The 19,493-nt window shown below is 44.0% G+C and overlaps 1 protein-coding gene across 1 annotated transcript in view; it reads right to left on the bottom strand.

Moving 5' to 3' along the window:
- Positions 1 to 19,493, bottom strand: part of LOC129715014 (potassium voltage-gated channel subfamily H member 3-like) — a 915,007-nt gene that overhangs the window by 408,571 nt on the left and 486,943 nt on the right. Inside the window, 1 exon segment of the mRNA XM_055664831.1 lies at positions 17,059 to 17,070. Coding sequence (XP_055520806.1) covers positions 17,059 to 17,070 — 12 coding nt within the window.

The following is a 19,493-nucleotide window of genomic DNA, read 5'->3' as shown; positions in this document are numbered from 1 at the left end:
TAAGAGGGAGAGATAGATCAGCCATGATTGAATGGTGGAGTAGACTTGATGGGCCAAATGGCCTAATTCTGCTCCTATCGCTTATGAACTTTGGCACTATATCAACAGACAACGAAGATGAAAAATGATAGTTGGGGATCACATTGTGTAGAATCACTGAATTCTCAATGACTAGCGAAGAAAGTTGAAAACATCAATAACTTCTTGCACTTAAGGAGCTGGCAGCCGCCTTAGACCTGAAGGCGGACTGATCCCTCCCCAGGGTGGGGCCAGGGTTTAAAGGCCCATCGTCACGGTGCCCAGAAGGGCCAGATCAGTCCAGTATTAGCGTTTTAAAACTTTTATTCAAGCACTATGATTATACGGCATCTGAGCAAAGATTTAACTATCTGCAAACCTTAACTAAAAATGGAACATATCATAACTAACAAACCAAAGAAACTATGGAGTTGTAGCTGAGGAACTGAAGACTGAATATGACGAGAGACAAGAGACAGACACAAAAAGCTGGAGTAACTCAATGGGTCAGACAGCATCTCTGGAGAAAAGGAGTAGATGACGTTTTGACCCATTCCTTCTCTCCAGAGATGCTGCCTGTCCCGCTGAGTCTCTGCAGCTTTTGGTGTCTATCTTTGGTTTAAACCAGCATCAGTATTTCCTTCCTACACATCTCAAAAGACAAAAGATGAGCACTTTTACAGAACAGGCTACAGAATACACTGCTGAGAAACTGCTGTCCTTATCTTCCTAGATATCATTTGAATACAGCTAGGCAGGATGAAAGCCGCAGGGGCTACATTGCTGTGTTGCCAGTGATGATGTTCACAGCTAATTGTAGAAATGTCTTTGTACTAGACTTAACAGAGTCAAAGCTTTTGCAGTCCCCTGTCTTTTCAGAAACAACAACTCTGCGAGTCCCACACCTTATAAAGTGCAATCTCCCACACATTGTTCCTCAGCTGCTTCCAGTGCCAGACTGGGCATCATTTTATTTGAACTTGGTAGGTTTTTTTACTTACTAAAAAATACTAAACCCCTCCCCCTCTCTTTACCTTTATCATTTGCAATCTTTCACTTGCTCATTTCCATGTCTGATTTTCCTCCAGCCTTAGTGAAGACTGATAGAAAATGTGCATTAAGGTCTTAGGGTCAGCTTCTAGATTGGTTTCATTTTGATTTTACTTGCTCAAAATTTCCAGTTCTGTCTAGCATTTGTAATCTGTATTTTAACGTCATGTCCGAGCTTTTCAAATTGGTAGAGGTGAGAACCATTAGGTATTTGGGCAGGTTCAAGGAGTGGAAAGCCTTGGAGGGATATTGTTGAAACGCAGGCCAAAGGAACCAAACCCAGGTAATATGGGAAAATGGTCGGTAAGGATGAGTTACGCTGAAGGACCTGTTTCTTTATACATGCTGTATAATTCTGACTCTAACTCAATTATTCAACTCATTGATCCTCAATGACGGATAAACAGAAAAAAAATTTCAGTTTAAGATCCTCCATCACAACTTTAAACTAGGGGTGGAAGTTGAACCTTTCCTCTTTAAGGGCCATCCTTGCTGAATAAACCTTACACCAATCATGTTCCAGCCAGATAATCTTGTTAGGATCAACAAACTCATCAGGAAGGTTGGCTCTACCCTGGAGGAGGAGTTGGCTTCATGGGAGGTTGGTCTTGGAGGGGAGGATGTTCCTCAAACTGCAGAGCATCCTGGACAATACAGCCCAAACCCTTGATGACACACTGGCCAACCTGAGGAGCACCTTCAGCAACAGACTGGTTCCACCAAGATGCAGGACAGAACACCACAGGAGATCCTTCTTCCCTGTGGCTATCAAACTGTACAAATCCTCCCCCATCTGTCATGGGGTAGATTGAGACTGACCCCCCCCCCCCACCCCCCCCTCCCAAATCTTTGCACATCCCTCAAGCCTTTCCACTCGTCACTTTAATTTCATCTTTCATGTATTTTGTGCTTTTACGACTGTTGACAGATCAATGTCCCTCCTGGGCTAAATAAAGTTCTATTGTATGGTATAAAACGTCCCACTAAACTAAATCTTCAAATTAACTTTTGCAGCTCATTTTCCCCCTTACTGGTATTATTCATCGTGTACAAACTATTATTAATTTTCTCACAGGACTAACGTTGAAATATAAAAACTTACATCAGACTCTAATCACTGCAATGATTGAACATCACGCTCAAAGTCATCTGGCCCATATTGCCTTTCAATACCCAATGCTCTCAGCCGTGGCTATAAATATGATTACCAGTAAAGAGTCACATTTTGTATCTGATAAAACAGCAATAATTGATGCAGGAGCATATCCTGAAACATTTTTATTGCTGGATTATTAGGCGACCCATTTTTATTAAATTGTGTATATCGATTGATAGGTTGCAGAGTCACAATCACCATTTTATAGCAGAAACCTGGCTATTCACTTGCGTATCTGATACATCCTTTCACTTGGGCTCAAATACATTCGACAAATGTTAATGATGCTGCTTTTATTTTTACTAATTATTACAATTAAAACATACAGTACTTGTGCTGTAACACCAAGAAACAAAGAAATCCTAGCCCAAAGAGAAAGTACTATCTAAACTGATTATACAAACTTTTGCTAAGGACAATAACTTACTCCATATGGAATATGGAGTAGGTGGCGCGCAGCCCAGATATAATGTACAAAAACCCAAGGCCCAGATCTGCGTTGAAAAAGTACTTTGGTATTAAAGTCTTGACAGAAAGAATTGAACTGCATGGATACTCTAACAATCTCTCGTTCCAGAATCATTCATGCAGTCAACTACTTTAATTTTGAACACTATCAACACATTGTAGTATTCCAAGCTTAGGTTTGTTTAGATATACCACACGGAAACAGGCCCTTTGGCCCACTGGGTCCACGCCGACCAGCGATCCCCGCACACTAACACACACGAGGGACAATTTACAATTTAACTAAACCAATTAACCGACTAACCTGTACATCTTTAGAGTGTGGGAGGAAACCAGAGTTCCCAGAGAAAACCCACACAGGTCACAGGGAGAACATACAAAAACCTACAGACAGCACCCATGGTCAGGATTGAACCTGGGTCTCTGACACTCCAAGGCAGCAACTCTACCTGGCCGGTGATGTTGCTAGTTGGAGAAAGGAGACATGGAGATAGAAAGATAGTCTGAGCATCCCAGGGGCTGAACATTAATAATTCGATTACCCTTTTAATTGCTTAATGTGCTAATATGTAGATAAATATATTGTAACTGAATAACAGAAAATGACATCTAGTACTTTGATGACTGTGGGCTATAATTGATTTTGTTTATTTTGTTTTCTGATTTTTTTCTCAGGGGACATGATTCTTTCTAATCAAGTTTTCTTAGAAACTTAGAAAGTGGTTTGCATAAAATGCACTATTTCGATTCTATAATTTAGGTAGAAATTCAAGAAACACCATTTCTAAAAATCTTCTAAGCTAATCATGCTCTGAATGTTACAGCTTGTTGCCAGCCAGAAATTTTGAGAATGATAAGGAAGAAGAGTAGGTTATAATTTGGTTAACCCTATAGCTCACATACTGGGGAAGCATGATGGGAAAAATGGCCAAAATAGAATGTGGTTAAAATAGCTAAAACAAACATCTGTTGAAAAACATGCTTCCTTATCTTTTGGGAGAGGGGGATAGTCCTTTGCAGTTCTGTCTAGGTTCATATCTATGTTAGACACAAAATACTGGAGTAACTCAGCGGGTCAGGCAGTATCTATGGAGAGATGGAATGGGTGACGTTTCTGGTCGAGACCCAACTTCAGACTGATGTCAGGAGAGGGGGCAGGGCAAAGATAGAATGTAGTCAGAGACAGTAAGACTGGTGGAAGAACTGGGAATGGGGAGGGGATGGAGAGAGAGGGAAAGCAAGGGTTAGAGAAGTCAATGTTCATACCGCTGGGGTGCAAACTACCCAAGCGAAATATGAGGTGCTGTTCCTCCATTTTGCGCTGAGCCTCACTCTGACATTGGAGGAGGCCCAGGACAGAAAGGTCAGATTGGGAATGGGAGGGAGAATTAAAGTGTTGAGCAACCGGGAGATCAGGTAGGTTAAGACGGACTGAGCGGAGGTGTTCAGCGAAATGATCGCGAGCCTGCGCTTGGTCTCACCGATGTAGAGAAGTGGACACCTGGAACTGCAGATACAGTAAATGAGGTTGGAGGAGGTGCAAATGAACCTCTGCCTCAGCTGGAAAGACAGTTTGAGTCCTTGGATGGAGTCGAGGGGGAGGTAAATGGACTGGTGTTGCATCTGCTGCAGTTGCAGGTAAAGTACCTGGGGAGGAGGTCGTTTGGGTGGGAAGGGACGAGTTGACCAGGGAGTTTCGGAGGGAACTGTCTCTGTGGAAATCAGAAAAGGTTGGAGATGGGATGAAGTGGGCAGTAGTGGGATCCCGTTGGAGGTGGTGAAAGTGTTCGATTATATGTTGAATACGACGGCTGATGGGGGGAGAAGGTGAGGACAAGGGGGACTCTGCCTTGTTGTGAATGGGGGGGGGGGTGGGAGGGGGAGCAATAACGGAGCTGCAGGATATTAACTAGACACTAGTGAGAGCCTCATCTATAATGGAAGAGGGGAACCCCGTTCCCTAAAGAATGAGGACATCTCCGATGGTATGGAACACCTCATCCTGGATGCAGATGCAGCGTAGACGGAGGAATTGGGAGTTGGGGATAGAGTCTTTACAGGAAGCAGGGTGGAAAGAAGTGTAGTCAAGATAGCTATGGGAGTCAGTAGGTTTTGTAGTAGATGTCTGTCAATAGTCTGTTTCCTGTGATGGAAACGGTGAGATCTAGAAACGGTAGTGAGATGTTGGAGATGGTCCAAGTGAATTTGAGTGCAGGATGGAAATTAGTGGTGAAGTTGATGAAGTCAGTGAGCTCTGCATGGGTGCAGAAGGTAGCATCAGTGCAGTTGTCAATGTAGCAGAGGTACAGTCCGGGGATAGGACCAGTGTATACCTGGAAGTAATTGTTTGACTTGCCCTACAAAGAGGCAGGCATAGCTGGGGCCCCTGCGAATGCCCATAGCCACGCCTTGGATTCGGAGGCAATGGGAGGAGTCAAATGAGAAGTTGTTATGGGTAAGGACCAACTCTGCTAGACAGAGGAGAGTATTGGTAAATGGAAATTGGCTGGTTCTGTGGTCAAGAAAGAAACGGAGAAGCCTCCTGGTGGGGGATGGAGTTGGAGAGTGAGTGGGGGCCTGGAAAACGGAAGTCATGGAGGAGACGAAGAGTGTGTGAAGTGTCTTGGACATAGGTAGGGAGGGATTGGACCAGGGGGGATAGGATGGTGTCGAGGTATGTGGAAATTAATTCAGTGGGACATGAACGAGCAGAAACAACGGGTCTTGCCAGGACAGTTCTGTTTGTGGATATTGGGGAGAAGATAAAATCAGGCCGTGCAGGGCTGGGGAACGATAAGTTTGGAGGCTTTAGAGGGCAGAGAGCCGGAAGTGATGAAATCAGAAATGGTGTGTGATATAAAGGCCTGGTGCTCGTCTGTGGGGTCATGGCCCAAGGATAAGTAGGAGGAGGTGTCTGAGAGTTGTCGCCTGGCCTCGGTCCGGTTGAGGTCACTGTGCCAGACCACCAATGCACCTCCCTTGTCGCTAGGTTTGATTATCCAGTCGGGGTTGCTGCAGAGTGAGTGGAGGGCTGTACGTTCAGGGGGGGAGAGGTTAGAGTGAGTAAGCGGAGTGGAAAATTTGATGTCCCGCCATCAGTTGGAAATGAAAAGGTCTAAAGAAGGTAGAGGGCCAACTGGGTGAGTCCAGGAGGAGGGGGTACATTGGAGACGGCAGAACGGGTCATCACTAGGTGGTGAGGACTCCTACCCATAGAAAAAGGTGACAGAAGAACTCAGCAGAGACCTCACCTTGTTCCCCTCCACCCGGAACTCGTTGAGGTGGGGGTCTAGGGAATCAAAGGTGAGGCTTCTGCTGAGGAAAGACCGTTCTGTATCAGAAAGGTAGAGATCAGGGGGGATGGTGAATACGCGGCAAGGGTGGGGGTTAGGGTCGGAGGAAGGCAGGTGAGTAGATGGAGGCCGAGGCGATGTCTGGTGGGGAGATGGTGGGTGTTCTGAGAGGAAGGGGGCATGAGAACTATTGTATGGTTGGGGAGTAGCTATGGTGTCTATTTGTTCGAAATATGGGAGAGAAATTTTCAAAACAGCAAGAAACGTAAGGTTAAAGTTAACTCTGGGGAAAGACAAAGATGGAGGGTTACAGAGACATTGATTCATGATTTATTTTAACTCCTCCATTGTGTCATGAGGATTAAAAAAATGCTGTAGTAACTATGTATTGTTGAAGCAGTTTGGGTCTCCTCAGTGTTTCCCAGCATGCATCGATGACCCTTAATAGGCCGGCCTGCATCGATAAGGCCCCAGTCAGCATCAATGGTGCCAAAGCCGAAATGGTTGAGAGCTTCAAATTCTTAAATGTAAAATATCACCAATAACTTGTCGAGAAGCAACCACATCGAAGCTATGCCCAACAAAGCTCATCAATGCCAGGTCTAACGAAGGATCTCAATCCAAAACATCATCCATTCTTTGTCTCCAGAGATGCTGCCTGTCCCGCTGAGTTACTCCAGCTTTTTGTGTTTACCTTCAGTTTAAACCAGCATCTGCATTTCCTCCCTACACACATCGATGCCTCTACTTCCTTAGAAGAATCTCTAAGTTCGGCATGAATTTTTACCAATCTCTAAAGACATACCGTAGAAAACATCCTATTTTTGAGGCATCACAACTTGGTTTTACAACAGTTGTGCCCAATTGCAAAGAGCTATGGATATAGCGCAGTCCTTCATACAAACAAACCTCCTCACCATCAAATCCATCTATATTTCACAGTGCCTCAGGAAAACAACATTTTGTTTTTTTGCTGACGATTCCAGCATCTGCAGTTTCTTCTGTCTCTATGGTCTGATTAGACTGAAATGCATGCAAACAAAGTTCTTCAATGTAATGGTGCACGTGGCAACAATAAACGTGACAATAATTGAAGGAAGATGGTGGAAGGAATTGCAGATGCTTGCTTAAGAGGAAAGACGCAAAATACTGAAGTTACTCAGTGGGACAGGCAGCATTTCTGGAGAGAAGGAATAAGTGACCATTTCGTGTCGAGACTCTTATTCAGACTTCAAAGACGAAAGGAAGATTGTGTCTTTTTCTCAACAGGTCCAAATACTTTAATACTCATAGGCTTCTCTTTCATCTTCCTCCTTTGTTTACATTGCGTGACCAACCTGTTTATTTACCTCACCTGACCTTGCTAACCTACATTGTCTCTGGGTTTCATCATAGCACAGGTTTGATCTCATATCCTCATGTTTACATTCCCCACTTTAGTGCTGTGGCAACTATATAAGGATCACCTCCAAACCCTTTTATTCTTCTACAATCCACAATAAATCTTTGTTTGCTAAATGTCAGGACACTGGGGGATTAAAACATAAATCTTCTTACCTCAGGAAAGTTACATTGGAAAATAGATCTCAATTTATTTGGGTTAACGTTTTATTAATTTCTCTAGTTTCTGTCTGGCACAGGGTGGCGCAGTGGTAGAGTTGCTGCCTTACAGTGCCAGAGACCCGGGTTCGATCCTGACTGTGGGTGCTGTCTGCACGGGGTATGCACGTTCTCCCTGTGACAGCGTGCCCCGGTTTCCTCCCACACTCCAAAGACGTACAGGTTTGTAAGTTGATTGGCCTCTGTAAATTGTCAACTGCCCTAGTATGTAGGACAGTGTTAGTGGTCTGGGATGACCATTGGTTGTTCATCAGTGGGCCAAAGAGACATGTTTCCACACTGTATCTCTCCATATCATGATTACCAGCAGTCAGTTATTTTCCAGCTTCAAACATTAACTGAAGAATTTTAATTGTACTTATAGCACAAAATAAATCTTAAATGTTCTTCAAACATGACTGTCTCGTTACCTAACCTGCATTCAGACAAAAGTAGACTGATATAACTGTAATTATATTTGTGGCATCAACACAGACATTTCTGTTGTACACATCTCACTGCTGTAATGTAAATTATGCCGTTAAGAGCACACACAGTCTTGCTGCGAGTACAATTAAAATTGCTCATGGTTACTGTTTGAAACAAACAAGGGCGAATAGCTCTTGCAACTGATTACATTTTCTTTTAATCTATTATTTCTCTATGCCGATGCTCAACATCATCGAAGGACAATTATGATTGTGGAAGATGAAAGGCAGGGTGGAAACTGTGGATCGCAGAGAAGAGCAGGTTTTTCACAGAAAATTAAGTTATCTGCAATGTTTAGAGATGCCGCGCAGAAACAGGCCATTTGGCCCACCTTGTCTGCGCCGAACAGCAATCCCCGCACACTAGACAGCACACTAGACACTGGGGACAATTTACAGCAGCCAATTAACAGCCCGTTGCTGAGATGATTGCTTCAGAGAATCTAAACAGGAATCTTGAACCCGATCATCGAATGTCCCAAATCAGCAGCATAACACCACAAGGCAGGGACGTAAAGAACCTCCTCGCCACTAACCTAGCGTCACAAGCCAGAACTGAATGACTTCCATACTGCCTGAGGTAGAGCCCAAGTCTGGTCCGAGCCACCTCTAGTACAAATGTTACCTCACATCCTTTCAAAGATACAAGGAATTGCAGATGCTGGTTTATACTAAGATAGACACAAAAAGTGCTGGAATAACTCAGCAGGCCAGGCAGCATCTCTTGAGGAAAAGGATAGGTGACGTTTCGGGTCACGACCCTTCTTGGAGTAGTTTATTAAGGAATGTGTATTATTAATAATAATAATAATAGTAACTTTATTTATAGAGCACTTTAAAAACAACCACTGTTGCAACAAAGTGCTGTACATGACTAATCATGAACAAGAAATTATTACACGACAATAAAAACATTAAAAGAAATAGTAAAAACAATAAAATTAAAAACATTAAAAGCACTAAAACAGGAGGAAAGTCTTAAGCATGGTGATAAGCCAAGGAATATAAATGTGTTTTAATACTGGATTTGAAGATGGACAGTGAGGGGGCCTGTCTGATGTGCAACGGCAGAGTGTTCCATAGCGCCGGAGCAGCAACAGAGAAGGCTCTATCCCCTCTGAGCTTCCGCTTAGACCTCGGTACCTCCAGGAGCAGCTGATCAGCTGACCTGAGGCACCGGGCAGGAGCATATGGATGGAGCAGCTCAGAGAGGTAAGGAGGGGCAAGCCCATTTAAAGATTTAAAAACAAATAAAATAATTTTTAAATGAACCCGAAAGTGCACCGGGAGCCAGTGGAGGGAGGCCAGAATTGGCGTTATGTGCTCCCTCTTTCGAGTTCCGGTTAAAAGGCGAGCAGCAGCATTTTGAACCAACTGGAGACGAGCCAGGGAAGATCGAGCAACTCCAAAATAGAGTGCGTTACAGTAATCCAGCCTAGATGTGATAAAGGCATGGATTACTGTTTCAAAATGCTGCCGCTCGAGAATGGGCTTCACCTTTGCCAGCTGCCTTAGGTGATGTGTAGGAAGGAACTGCAGATGCTGGTTTAAGAAGGGTCTCGACCCAAAACATCACGCATTCCTTCTCTCCAGAGGCAGCATGCCTGTCCCACTGAGTTACTCCAGCTTTCTGTGTCTATCTGAGGTTATCCACAAACTCCTCAAATCATGAAACTTACAGGAACTGTCATATTTTATAGAGTTATAGAGTGATACAGTGTGGAAACAAGTTCTTCGGCCCAACTTGCTCACGTCTACCAACATGCCCCATCTACACTAGTGACACCAGCCTGCATTCGGCCCATTTCCCTCTAAACCAATAGTATCGTATCCATGTACCTGTCCATATGTGTTTTAAACATTGTCATAGTATCTGCCTCAACCACCTCCTCCGGCAGCTCTATCCATATATCCACCACAAGATCAAATGCGACATAGCTGAAGTTATCAAGTGGTCTCTTCCACAGGGGCCAGTGTGTTCTTGGCCCAACTGGAGAGAAGGCATTGCCAGATCTGATGTTCGGGAATGAAGTGGGCCTTTTAGAACAAGTATCAGTGAGGGACCATTTTGATAAAGCTGATTGTGGCATTGTCATTTTTAGATTGGTAACGGAGAGGAAGATAAAACAATCTCAAGCAGACATTCCCAATTGAAATGAAGCAAACATCAATGGAATGATCTGGGATCTAACCAAAGTAAAATGGGATCAAAGATTGACCAAAATGTCAACCATCTCTGACATGGGTCAGAAACAAGTTCAGTACAGTCTTAAAATAATTAAGGAGAAAGGAACTAGGACCTTGGATAATGAACAAGGTAGAGAATATGATCATCAAACTCCCCACTGGCCTCTGTGCAAAAAACCCTGCCCTACCTTTCTCCTTTAAACTTTGTCCCTCTCAGTATTTGATATTTCTACCCTGGGAAAAGGTTCTACAATATATATGCATCAATCATATTTCTATACCTCTATCAGGTGTCTCCTCAACCTCCGGTATATCAGCGAATACAATCCAAGTGTGTCTAACCTCTCCCTATATCCAATACCCTCTATTCCAGGTAGCATTCTGGAAAACCTCTTCTGCATCCTCTCCAAAGCCTCCATACGTTTCCTGTAATGAGGAGACCAGACCAAATGCAACCCCCCCAAACTCCTATAAAGCTGAATCACTACATCTTGCTTCTGCCCCAACCCATTAAAGCAAGCAAACCCATATGCCCACCTGCGGCTCGATTCATTATAACTTCCTACTTCACTCACTTTGGAGCAGTTACTCAAGTCATTGTTGTCCTCTGGGTCAAATATTGGCCAGGTCTCTCGTGCACCCATTAACATCTTCATGCAATGCCTGGATGGTAGTGATGTTATCACTCTAACGTCATTGCATGTCAGTTTGACTACAAACTACACAATATAAAGCAGCATTTCCATCCTGAGTTTTCAAACATTCACTAGGTCACATTTTTGTTTGTGCCAGTGTTTTAGTTTAGTTTAGTTTAGAGATACAGCGTAGAAACAGGCCCTTCGGCCCACCAAGTCAGCACTGACTAGCGTAACACATTAACACTATTCTTACACTATCCTACACACACTAGGGACAGTTTACATTGATGCCAAACCAAATAACCTACAAACCTGCACGTCTTTGCAGTGTGGGAGGAAACCGAAGATCTCGGGCAGAAAACCCATGCAGAGAACGTACAAACTCCGTACACACAGCACCCGTAGTCAGGATTGAACCTGGGTCTCTGGTGCTGTAAGGCAGCAACAATGCCATATCAACCCAAATTAAAAATAGTGAGCAAGAAGCATTTTATTTTGTAATTACGAGGGCATTATAAAAGAACACTGCTGAGCTAAGCAAGAAAAAAGATAATCAGAGGCATTACATGCTCCTGGTTTTGAGCTCTGTGCAATGGGAACATCCAGTGGGAATTTGGATATGAAACCAACAATGAAGGAAAGTTTTCTGTGCAATCTCTTATCCTTTAGTTGATTTTGCTTTACCTGCAGTTACACTTTATACATGCAGCAATATAAACAGGAACATGCAGTGGGTCAGAGAGCATTTGTAGAGAGGTTTTGTTTTCAGTCAATAGCCTTTCAGCAAAGATAGACACAAAATGCTGGAGTAACTCAGTGGGACAGGCAGCATCACTGGAGAGAAGGAATGGAGGATCTCGACCTGAAATGTCACCCATTCCTTCTCTCCAGAGATGCTGCCGGTCCCGCTGTGTTACTCCAGCATTTTGTGTCTATCTTCGGTGTAAACAAAGCATCTGCAGTTCCTTCCTGTACATTACAGCCTTTCAGCTGTAAATCTGGGAAAATGGAAGCTGAATAAAGACAAACAAAATGAGCGGATCTGATAGGGCGGAGGTCAAGAGAACCTGAATGACAGAAGAGATGATTAGGAAGAAAAAGAGTGATAAAGATCTTTGCAAAATGAAAGATATGTTGGGTAGTTGTAAAACAGGTGATGAACAAGGCCTCTCCCAACAGACACTGCCTGACCTGAATAATATTGCTTTAATTTCCTTTCATTTAGATTTCCAGCCATCTGCCATTGTTTTGTTTTTCTATTCTAAACTTGTGAAATACTACATGGTGCATGTCCTGAAAGCTATGTTGTGTTCATTATCTCTCCCTCTGAACCCCATTCTCCTGCCTTCTCCCCATAACCCCTGACACCCATAATAATCAAAAATCTATCTATCTCTGCCTTAAAAATATCCATTGACTTGGCCTCCATATCCTTCTGTGGCAAAGAATTCCACAGATTCACCACCCTCTGACTAAAGAAATTTCTCCTCATCTTCCTAAAGAAACATCCTTTAATTCTGAGGCTACGTCCTATATTCTCCCCTATGTAAATGTCCTTTGTTGATGCTTTAACAATTTATCATGTGTTTATCTTAATGTGGTTAATGTAGCACAGGAGGGAATTTGTGCCCAGTATACTTTACCCTCTAAAATAGTACAATTGATACAGTGGAATAACAATTGATTATTGTTTGATAAATGTGGTAAAGACACTTTTGCTTTTGACAAGGTCTGCCATGGGAGCAAGAAAATAAACAAAAATATGCTTTCTATAAAGATTACGTGTAAGTTATGAAAATAATGAGTTCAATGCTCTGTCATTTTAAGGCAGGGTTCAGTTCTCCAGCTTCAATCGAGCTACAATTTTGTCATTTTGCTACCAACTGTAATCCTTTGTTCCTAATACTGTTTTTCCTGCTTAATTAACTAGTTCTTCTGTCTGAAGAAGGGCCTCGACCCGTAACATCACCCATCCCTTCTCTCCAGAGATGCTGTCTGTCTCGCTGAGTTACTCCAGCATTTTGTGGTCATCTTCAGTGTAAACCAGCAGCTCCTTCCTACACATTAAGAATGACCATTTAGTTTAGTTTAGATTAGTTTAGCGATACAGCACAGAAATAGGCCCTTCGGCCCACCGGGTCCGCGTTGACCAGTGATCCCCACACATTAACACTATCCAATACACACTAGGGACATTTTATGTTTACATTTACCAAGCCAATTAACCTACAAACCTGTACGTCTTTGGAATGTGGGAGGAAACCGAAGATCTTGGAGAAAATCTACGCAGGTCATGGGGAGAACGTACAAACTCTGTACAGACAGCACCCGTAATCGGGATCGAACCCGGGTCTCCAGCGCTGCATCCGCTGTAAGGCAGCAACTCTACCGCTGTGTAAGTTTGGAAGGATGAGTTGGCAGATGAGCTTTCTAAGCACAGAATCAGGAGTGACATTGGTCATTTAAGGACTACTAGAGCTGGAACCAAAACTAGAGATCATAAATAAATACATAGAATTGTCACTTATAAATTCAGAAATTAATTCAGGAGATTTAGCTTCACCCACAGTGATTGTGCTGTTAGAATGTGGCAAGGAGCAGACACCTCGTGCTAGTGAGGGCAGGAACAGGGAGGTGGGGGATCTGAATGTGTGGCTGGGGGGCTGGTGCAGGGAGCAAGGATTTAGATTTATAGACCACTGGGATCTCTTCTGGGGTAGGGGTGACCTGTACAAAAGGGATTAAAGGCCGATAAATCCCCAGGGCCAGATAGGCTGCATCCCAGAGTACTTAAGGAAGTAGCTCCAGAAATAGTGGATGCATTAGTAATAATCTTTCAAAACTCCTTAGATTCTGGAGTAGTTCCAGAGGATTGGCGGGTAGCAAACGTAACCCCACTTTTTAAGAAGGGAGGGAGAGAGAAAACGGGGAATTGCAGACCAGTTAGCCTAACATCGGTAGTGGGGAAACTGCTAGAGTCAGTTATTAAAGATGGGATAGCAGCACATTTAGAAAGTGGTGAAATCATTGGACAAAGTCAGCATGGATTTACGAAAGGTAAATCATGTCTGACGAATCTTATAGAATTTTTCGAGGATGTAACTAGTAGCGTGGATAGGGGAGAACCAGTGGATGTGGTGTATCTGGACTTCCAGAAGGGTTTCGACAAGGTCCCACATAAGAGATTAGTATACAAACTTAAAGCACATGGCATTGGGGGTTCAGTATTGATGTGGATAGAGAACTGGCTGGCAAACAGGAAGCAAAGAGTAGGAGTAAACGGGTCCTTTTCACAATGGCAGGCAGTGACTAGTGGGGTACCGCAAGGCTCAGTACTGGGACCCCAGCTATCTACAATATATATTAATGATCTGGATGAGGGAATTGAAGGCAATATCTCCAAGTTTGCGGATGACACTAAGCTGGGGGGCAGTGTTAGCTGTGAGGAGGATGCTAGGAGACTGCAGGGTGACTTGGATAGGCTGGGTGAGTGGGCAAATGTTTGGCAGATGCAGTATAATGTGGATAAATGTGAGGTTATCCATTTTGGTGGCAAAAACGGGAAAGCAGATTATTATCTAAACGGTGGCCGATTGGGAAAGGGGGAGATGCAGCGAGACCTGGGTGTCATGGTACACCAGTCATTGAAGGTAGGCATGCAGGTGCAGCAGGCAGTAAAGAAAGCGAATGGCATGTTGGCTTTCATAGCAAGAGGATTTGAGTATAGGAGCAGGGAGGTTCTACTGCAGTTGTATAGGGTCTTGGTGAGACCACACCTGGAGTATTGCGTGCAGTTTTTGGTCTCCAAATCTGAGGAAGGACATTATTGCCATAGAGGGAGTGCAGAGAAGGTTCACCAGACTGATTCCTGGGATGTCAGGACTGTCTTATGAAGAAAGACTGGATAGACTTGGTTTATACTCTCTAGAGTTTAGGAGATTGAGAGGGGATCTTATAGAAACTTACAAAATTCTTAAGGGGTTGGACAGGCTAGATGCAGGAAGATTGTTTCCGATGTTGGGGAAGTCCAGGACAAGGGGTCACAGCTTAAGGATAAGGGGGAAATCCTTTAAAACCGAGATGAGGAGAACTTTTTTCACACAGAGAGTGGTGAATCTCTGGAACTCTCTGCCACAGAGGGTAGTTGAGGCCAGTTCATTGGCTATATTTAAGAGGGAGTTAGATGTGGCCCTTGTGGCCAAGGGGATCAGAGGGTATGGAGAAAAGGCAGGTACGGGATACTGAGTTGGATGATCAGCCATGATCATATTAAATGGCGGTGCAGGCTCGAAGGGCCGAATGGCCTACTCCTGCACCTAATTTCTATGTTTCTATGTTTCTATGTTTCTATGTTACACCTTAACTGGAGGGGGACCGATGTTCTGGTAGGCAGGTTTGCTAGTGCTACATTTGTGCGTTTAAACTAAATAATGGGGGGGGGGGGGATTGACAAATTGGGAGTATAAAGATGGAGTTAAAGGGGAAGTGTGTACAGGAAAAGTTACGAAAGACATCCAAGTTAATGGGAAGGGAAGGAAAGTTTGAGAAGGGATAAGAGAGTAAGGTCAGGGCCAATTGTGACCGGTGTGGGAGGGGAGGTGAATACCGAAGTTAAAGTGTTGAATATGAATGCGTAAAGTATGAGAAATAAAGTGGATGAGCTTGAGGCTCAGTTAGAAATTGATAAATATGATGTTGTGGGAATTACAGAGACATGACTGCAAGAGGGCCAGGGCAGGGAACTGAATATGCATGGGTATATGTCCTATAGAAAAGACAGACAGGTGGGCAGAGGGGGTGAGGTAGCTCTGTTGGTGAGGAATGAAATTCAGTCCCTTGTGAAGGGTGACAGAGAATCAGGAGATGTGCAGTCAGCATGGATAGAACTGAGGAATTGTAAGGGTAAAAAGACCATAATGGGACTTATCTACAGGTCCTCAAACAGTAGCCTGGATATAGGGTGCAAGTTGCATCAGGAGTTAAAATTGGCATGTAACAAAGGTAATGCTACAATGGCTATGGGAGATTTCAACATGCAGGTAGACTGGGAAAATCAGGTTGGTACTGGACCCCAAGAAAGGGAGTTTGTGGAGTGCCTCCATGATGGATTCTTAGAGCAGCTTGTATTGGAGCCTACCAGGGAGAAGGCAATTCTGGATTTAGTGTTGTGTAATGAACCGGATTTGATAAGGGAACTCGAGGTAAAGGAGTCATTAGGAGATAGTGACCATAATATAATAAGTTTTAATCTACAATTTGAGAGGGAGAAGATAAAATCAGAACTGTCAGTATTACAATTGAACAAAGGGGACTATGGAGGCATGAGAGAGGAGCTGGCCAAAGTTGACTGGAAAGGGACCCTAGCAGGGATGACAGTGGAACAGCAATGACAGGTGTTTCTGGGAATAATCCAAAAGATGCAGGATCATTTCATTCCAAAGAGGAAGAAAGAATCTAAGGGGAGTAAGGGGCGACCATGGCTGACAAGGGATGTCAGGGACAGTATAAAAATAAAAGATAAGATGTATAACTTAGCAAAGATGAGCGGGAAGCCAGAGGATTGGGAAACTTTTAAAGATCAACAGAAGAGGGGAGAAAAGATGAAGTACGAAGGTAAGCTAGCCAAGAACATAAAGGTGGATAGTAAAAGCTTCTTTGGGTATGTGAAGAGGAAAAGAATAGATAAGACAAATGTGGGACCCTTGAAGACAGAAACAGGTGAATTTATTATGGGGAACAAGGAAATGGCAAACAAGTTGAACATATACTTTGGATCTGTCTTCACTAAAGAAGACACAAACAATCTCCCAGATGTTCTAGGGGACAGAGGACCTAGGGTGATGGAGGAACTGAAGGAAATACACATTAGTCAGGAAATGGTGTTGAGTAGAGTGATGGGACTGAATGCTGATAAATCCCCAGGGCCTGAGGGTCTGCATCCCAGGATACTTGAGGAAGTGGCTCTAGAATTTGTGGACTATTTGGTGATCATTTTGCAATGTTCTCTTGATAGGAGGCGCCGTCCTGTGCGGTATGGCTGCCCAGCCTGCAGCTGTTAGTTTTTCACTCTTTTTTAAATTTTTAGTGAGTTCTAGTGTTTTGTTTTTGGATTTCTATTCTTTTTTTATGGGGGGGGGGGGGGGGGGGAGGGGGGAAACTACTTTTCAGGGTCCCTACCTGGTCGGAGAGGCAGCTTTTCTCTGGGCTGCAATTTCGACCCATCCTCGCAGCCTACCAGCGGGCCTGGAGCAGCGTTTCCTGAGGGGACTGCCCAGAATCTCGGCTTTGGCGGTGGCGGCACAGTGCTGGAGCGCTATCGCGGAGCAGAGCGGGCGATGCCTTGCCCGGGTCGCTGCGCTGGAACTCCGGTGAGCTGAAGACCGCCGATGAAACATTGCGGCCAGCTGCGGGCGGCGGCGCCGAACTTAACATCGGGAGCCTGGGATTTCTTGCTGAGATCGCCAGTGGTGAAGCTCCTTCCGGCGCGGCCTTGTTGGCTTCTGAAGCCGCGGTCTCCGGTAAGGGAAGCGTCCGTTCCAGGATTCCCAAGCCGCTGAGAGGATTCTCTCAACGCACCATCACCCGGCAAGAACGGCCTGGAACATCAGGCCTTCGTAAAGGCAACTGTGGAGGCCTCAATAGGCCCGACTATGGGTGGACATGGGATGGGGACTGGACTTTGTGCCTTCCCTCATAATGGGAACCATTGTTTTTATGTTTAAATTTCTTTATTATTGTTATGTCTGTATTCTTTCTTTATGTGCGGCATTGGCAGGAAGAATTTCACTACACCTAGGTGTGTGTGACCAATAAAATAAACTTTGAACCTTTGAACCTTTGATGTTCTATAGATTCTGGATCAGTTCCTGTGGATTGGAGGGCAGCTAATGTTATCCCACTTTTCAAGAAAGGATGGAGAGAGAAAGCAGAAAGATAGACCAGTTAGCCTGACATCGGTGGTCGATTATCAAACATGTAACATTTGGATAGCAGTAACAGGATCAGTCCGAGTCAGCATGGATTTACGAAGGGGAAGTCATGTTTGACAAATCTTCTGGAATTTTTTGAGGATGTAACAATTAAAATGGACAAGGGAGAGCCAGTGGATGTGGAATACCTGGAATTTCAGAAAGCCTTTGATAAGATCTCACACAGGAGATTAGTGGGGAAAATTAGGGCACATAGTATTGGGGGAAGGGTATTGACATGCATAGAAAATTGGTTGGCAGACAGGAAACAAAGAGTAGGGATTAATGGGCCCCTTTCAGAATGGCAGGCAGTGACTAGTGGGGTACCGCAAGGCTCTTTGCTGGGACCACAGTTATTTACAATATACATTAATGATTAGGATGAAAGAATTAAAAGTAACATTTGTTAATTTGCAGATGACAAAGCTGCGCGGCAGTGTGAACTGTGAAGAAGATGCTATGAGGAAGCAGAGTGACTTGGACAGGTTGGGTGAGTGGGCAGATAGATGGCAGATGCAGTATAAATTGGATAAATGTGGAGGCAAGCACGGGAAGGCAGACTATTATCTGAATGGAGACGGATTAGGAAAAGGGGAAGTCAACAAGACCTCGGTGTCCTTGTACATCAGTCACTGAAAGTAAGCATGCAGGTATAGCAGGCAGTGAAGTAAGCTAAGGCATGTTGGTCTTCATAACAAAATGAGGTGAGTATAAGAGCAAAGAGGTCCTTCTGCAGTTGTACAGGGCCCTGATGAGACCACACCTGGAGTATTGTGTGCAGTTTTTGTTTCCTAATTTGAGAAAGGACATTCTTCCTATTAAGCGAGTGCAGCGTAAGTTCACGAGGTTAATACCCGGGAGGGCAGGACTGCTTTATGATGAAAGAATGGAGCGACTGGGCTTGTATACACTGGAATGTAGGATGAGAGGCGATCTTATAGAAACATATAAAATTATTAAGGAATTAGACACGCTAGATACAGGAAACATGTTCCCATTTTTGGGGGAGTCCAGAACCAGAGGTCACAGTTTAAGAATTATAGGTAGCCCATTTAGAACTGAGATGAGGAAAAGGTTTATCACAGAGTAGTGAATTTGAGGAATTCTCTGCCTCAGAAGGCAGTGGAGGCCAACTCACTGGATGCATCTAAAGAAAGTTAGATAGAGCTCTTAAGGCTAGAGGAATCAAGGCATATGGGGAGAAGGCAGGAACGGGGTACTGATTGTGAGGCATGATTACAATGAATGGCGGTGCTAGCTCGAAGGGCCGAATGGCCTACCCCTGCAGCTATTGTCTATGTTTCTATGTATCTTTCAGGGAAGGTGGATAAATTCTCGTGTATGAACTAAAGTGGGAGACAGCTTACGAGGAGCAGAACCATTTGTTGGGACAATGGCCGTCTCAGGATTTGAACTAAATTACAAGACTATTATCAACTTTCTCTTGCTCCTTAATGCTGAGTTGAAGCTCACACAGAACAAGATTGTTTACTGACTTTTCCTCTCTGTTGCATTTTGTTTCAAGCTGTGTTGTTTGGGAAAGTATTGTGTGGTGGGCAATTATTTACCTGCAATAGTCTGGTCACATTTGCATCGCAATTAGGGGAATGAACTACTTGTCATCTCTG

This window comes from Leucoraja erinacea, chromosome 46 (genome assembly GCF_028641065.1).
Source record: "Leucoraja erinacea ecotype New England chromosome 46, Leri_hhj_1, whole genome shotgun sequence".
In the NCBI taxonomy this organism is placed as follows: Eukaryota; Metazoa; Chordata; class Chondrichthyes; order Rajiformes; family Rajidae; genus Leucoraja; species Leucoraja erinaceus.
The sequence above is the reverse complement of the archived record's forward strand: the minus strand, read 5'-3'. Positions and strand labels throughout refer to the sequence as shown.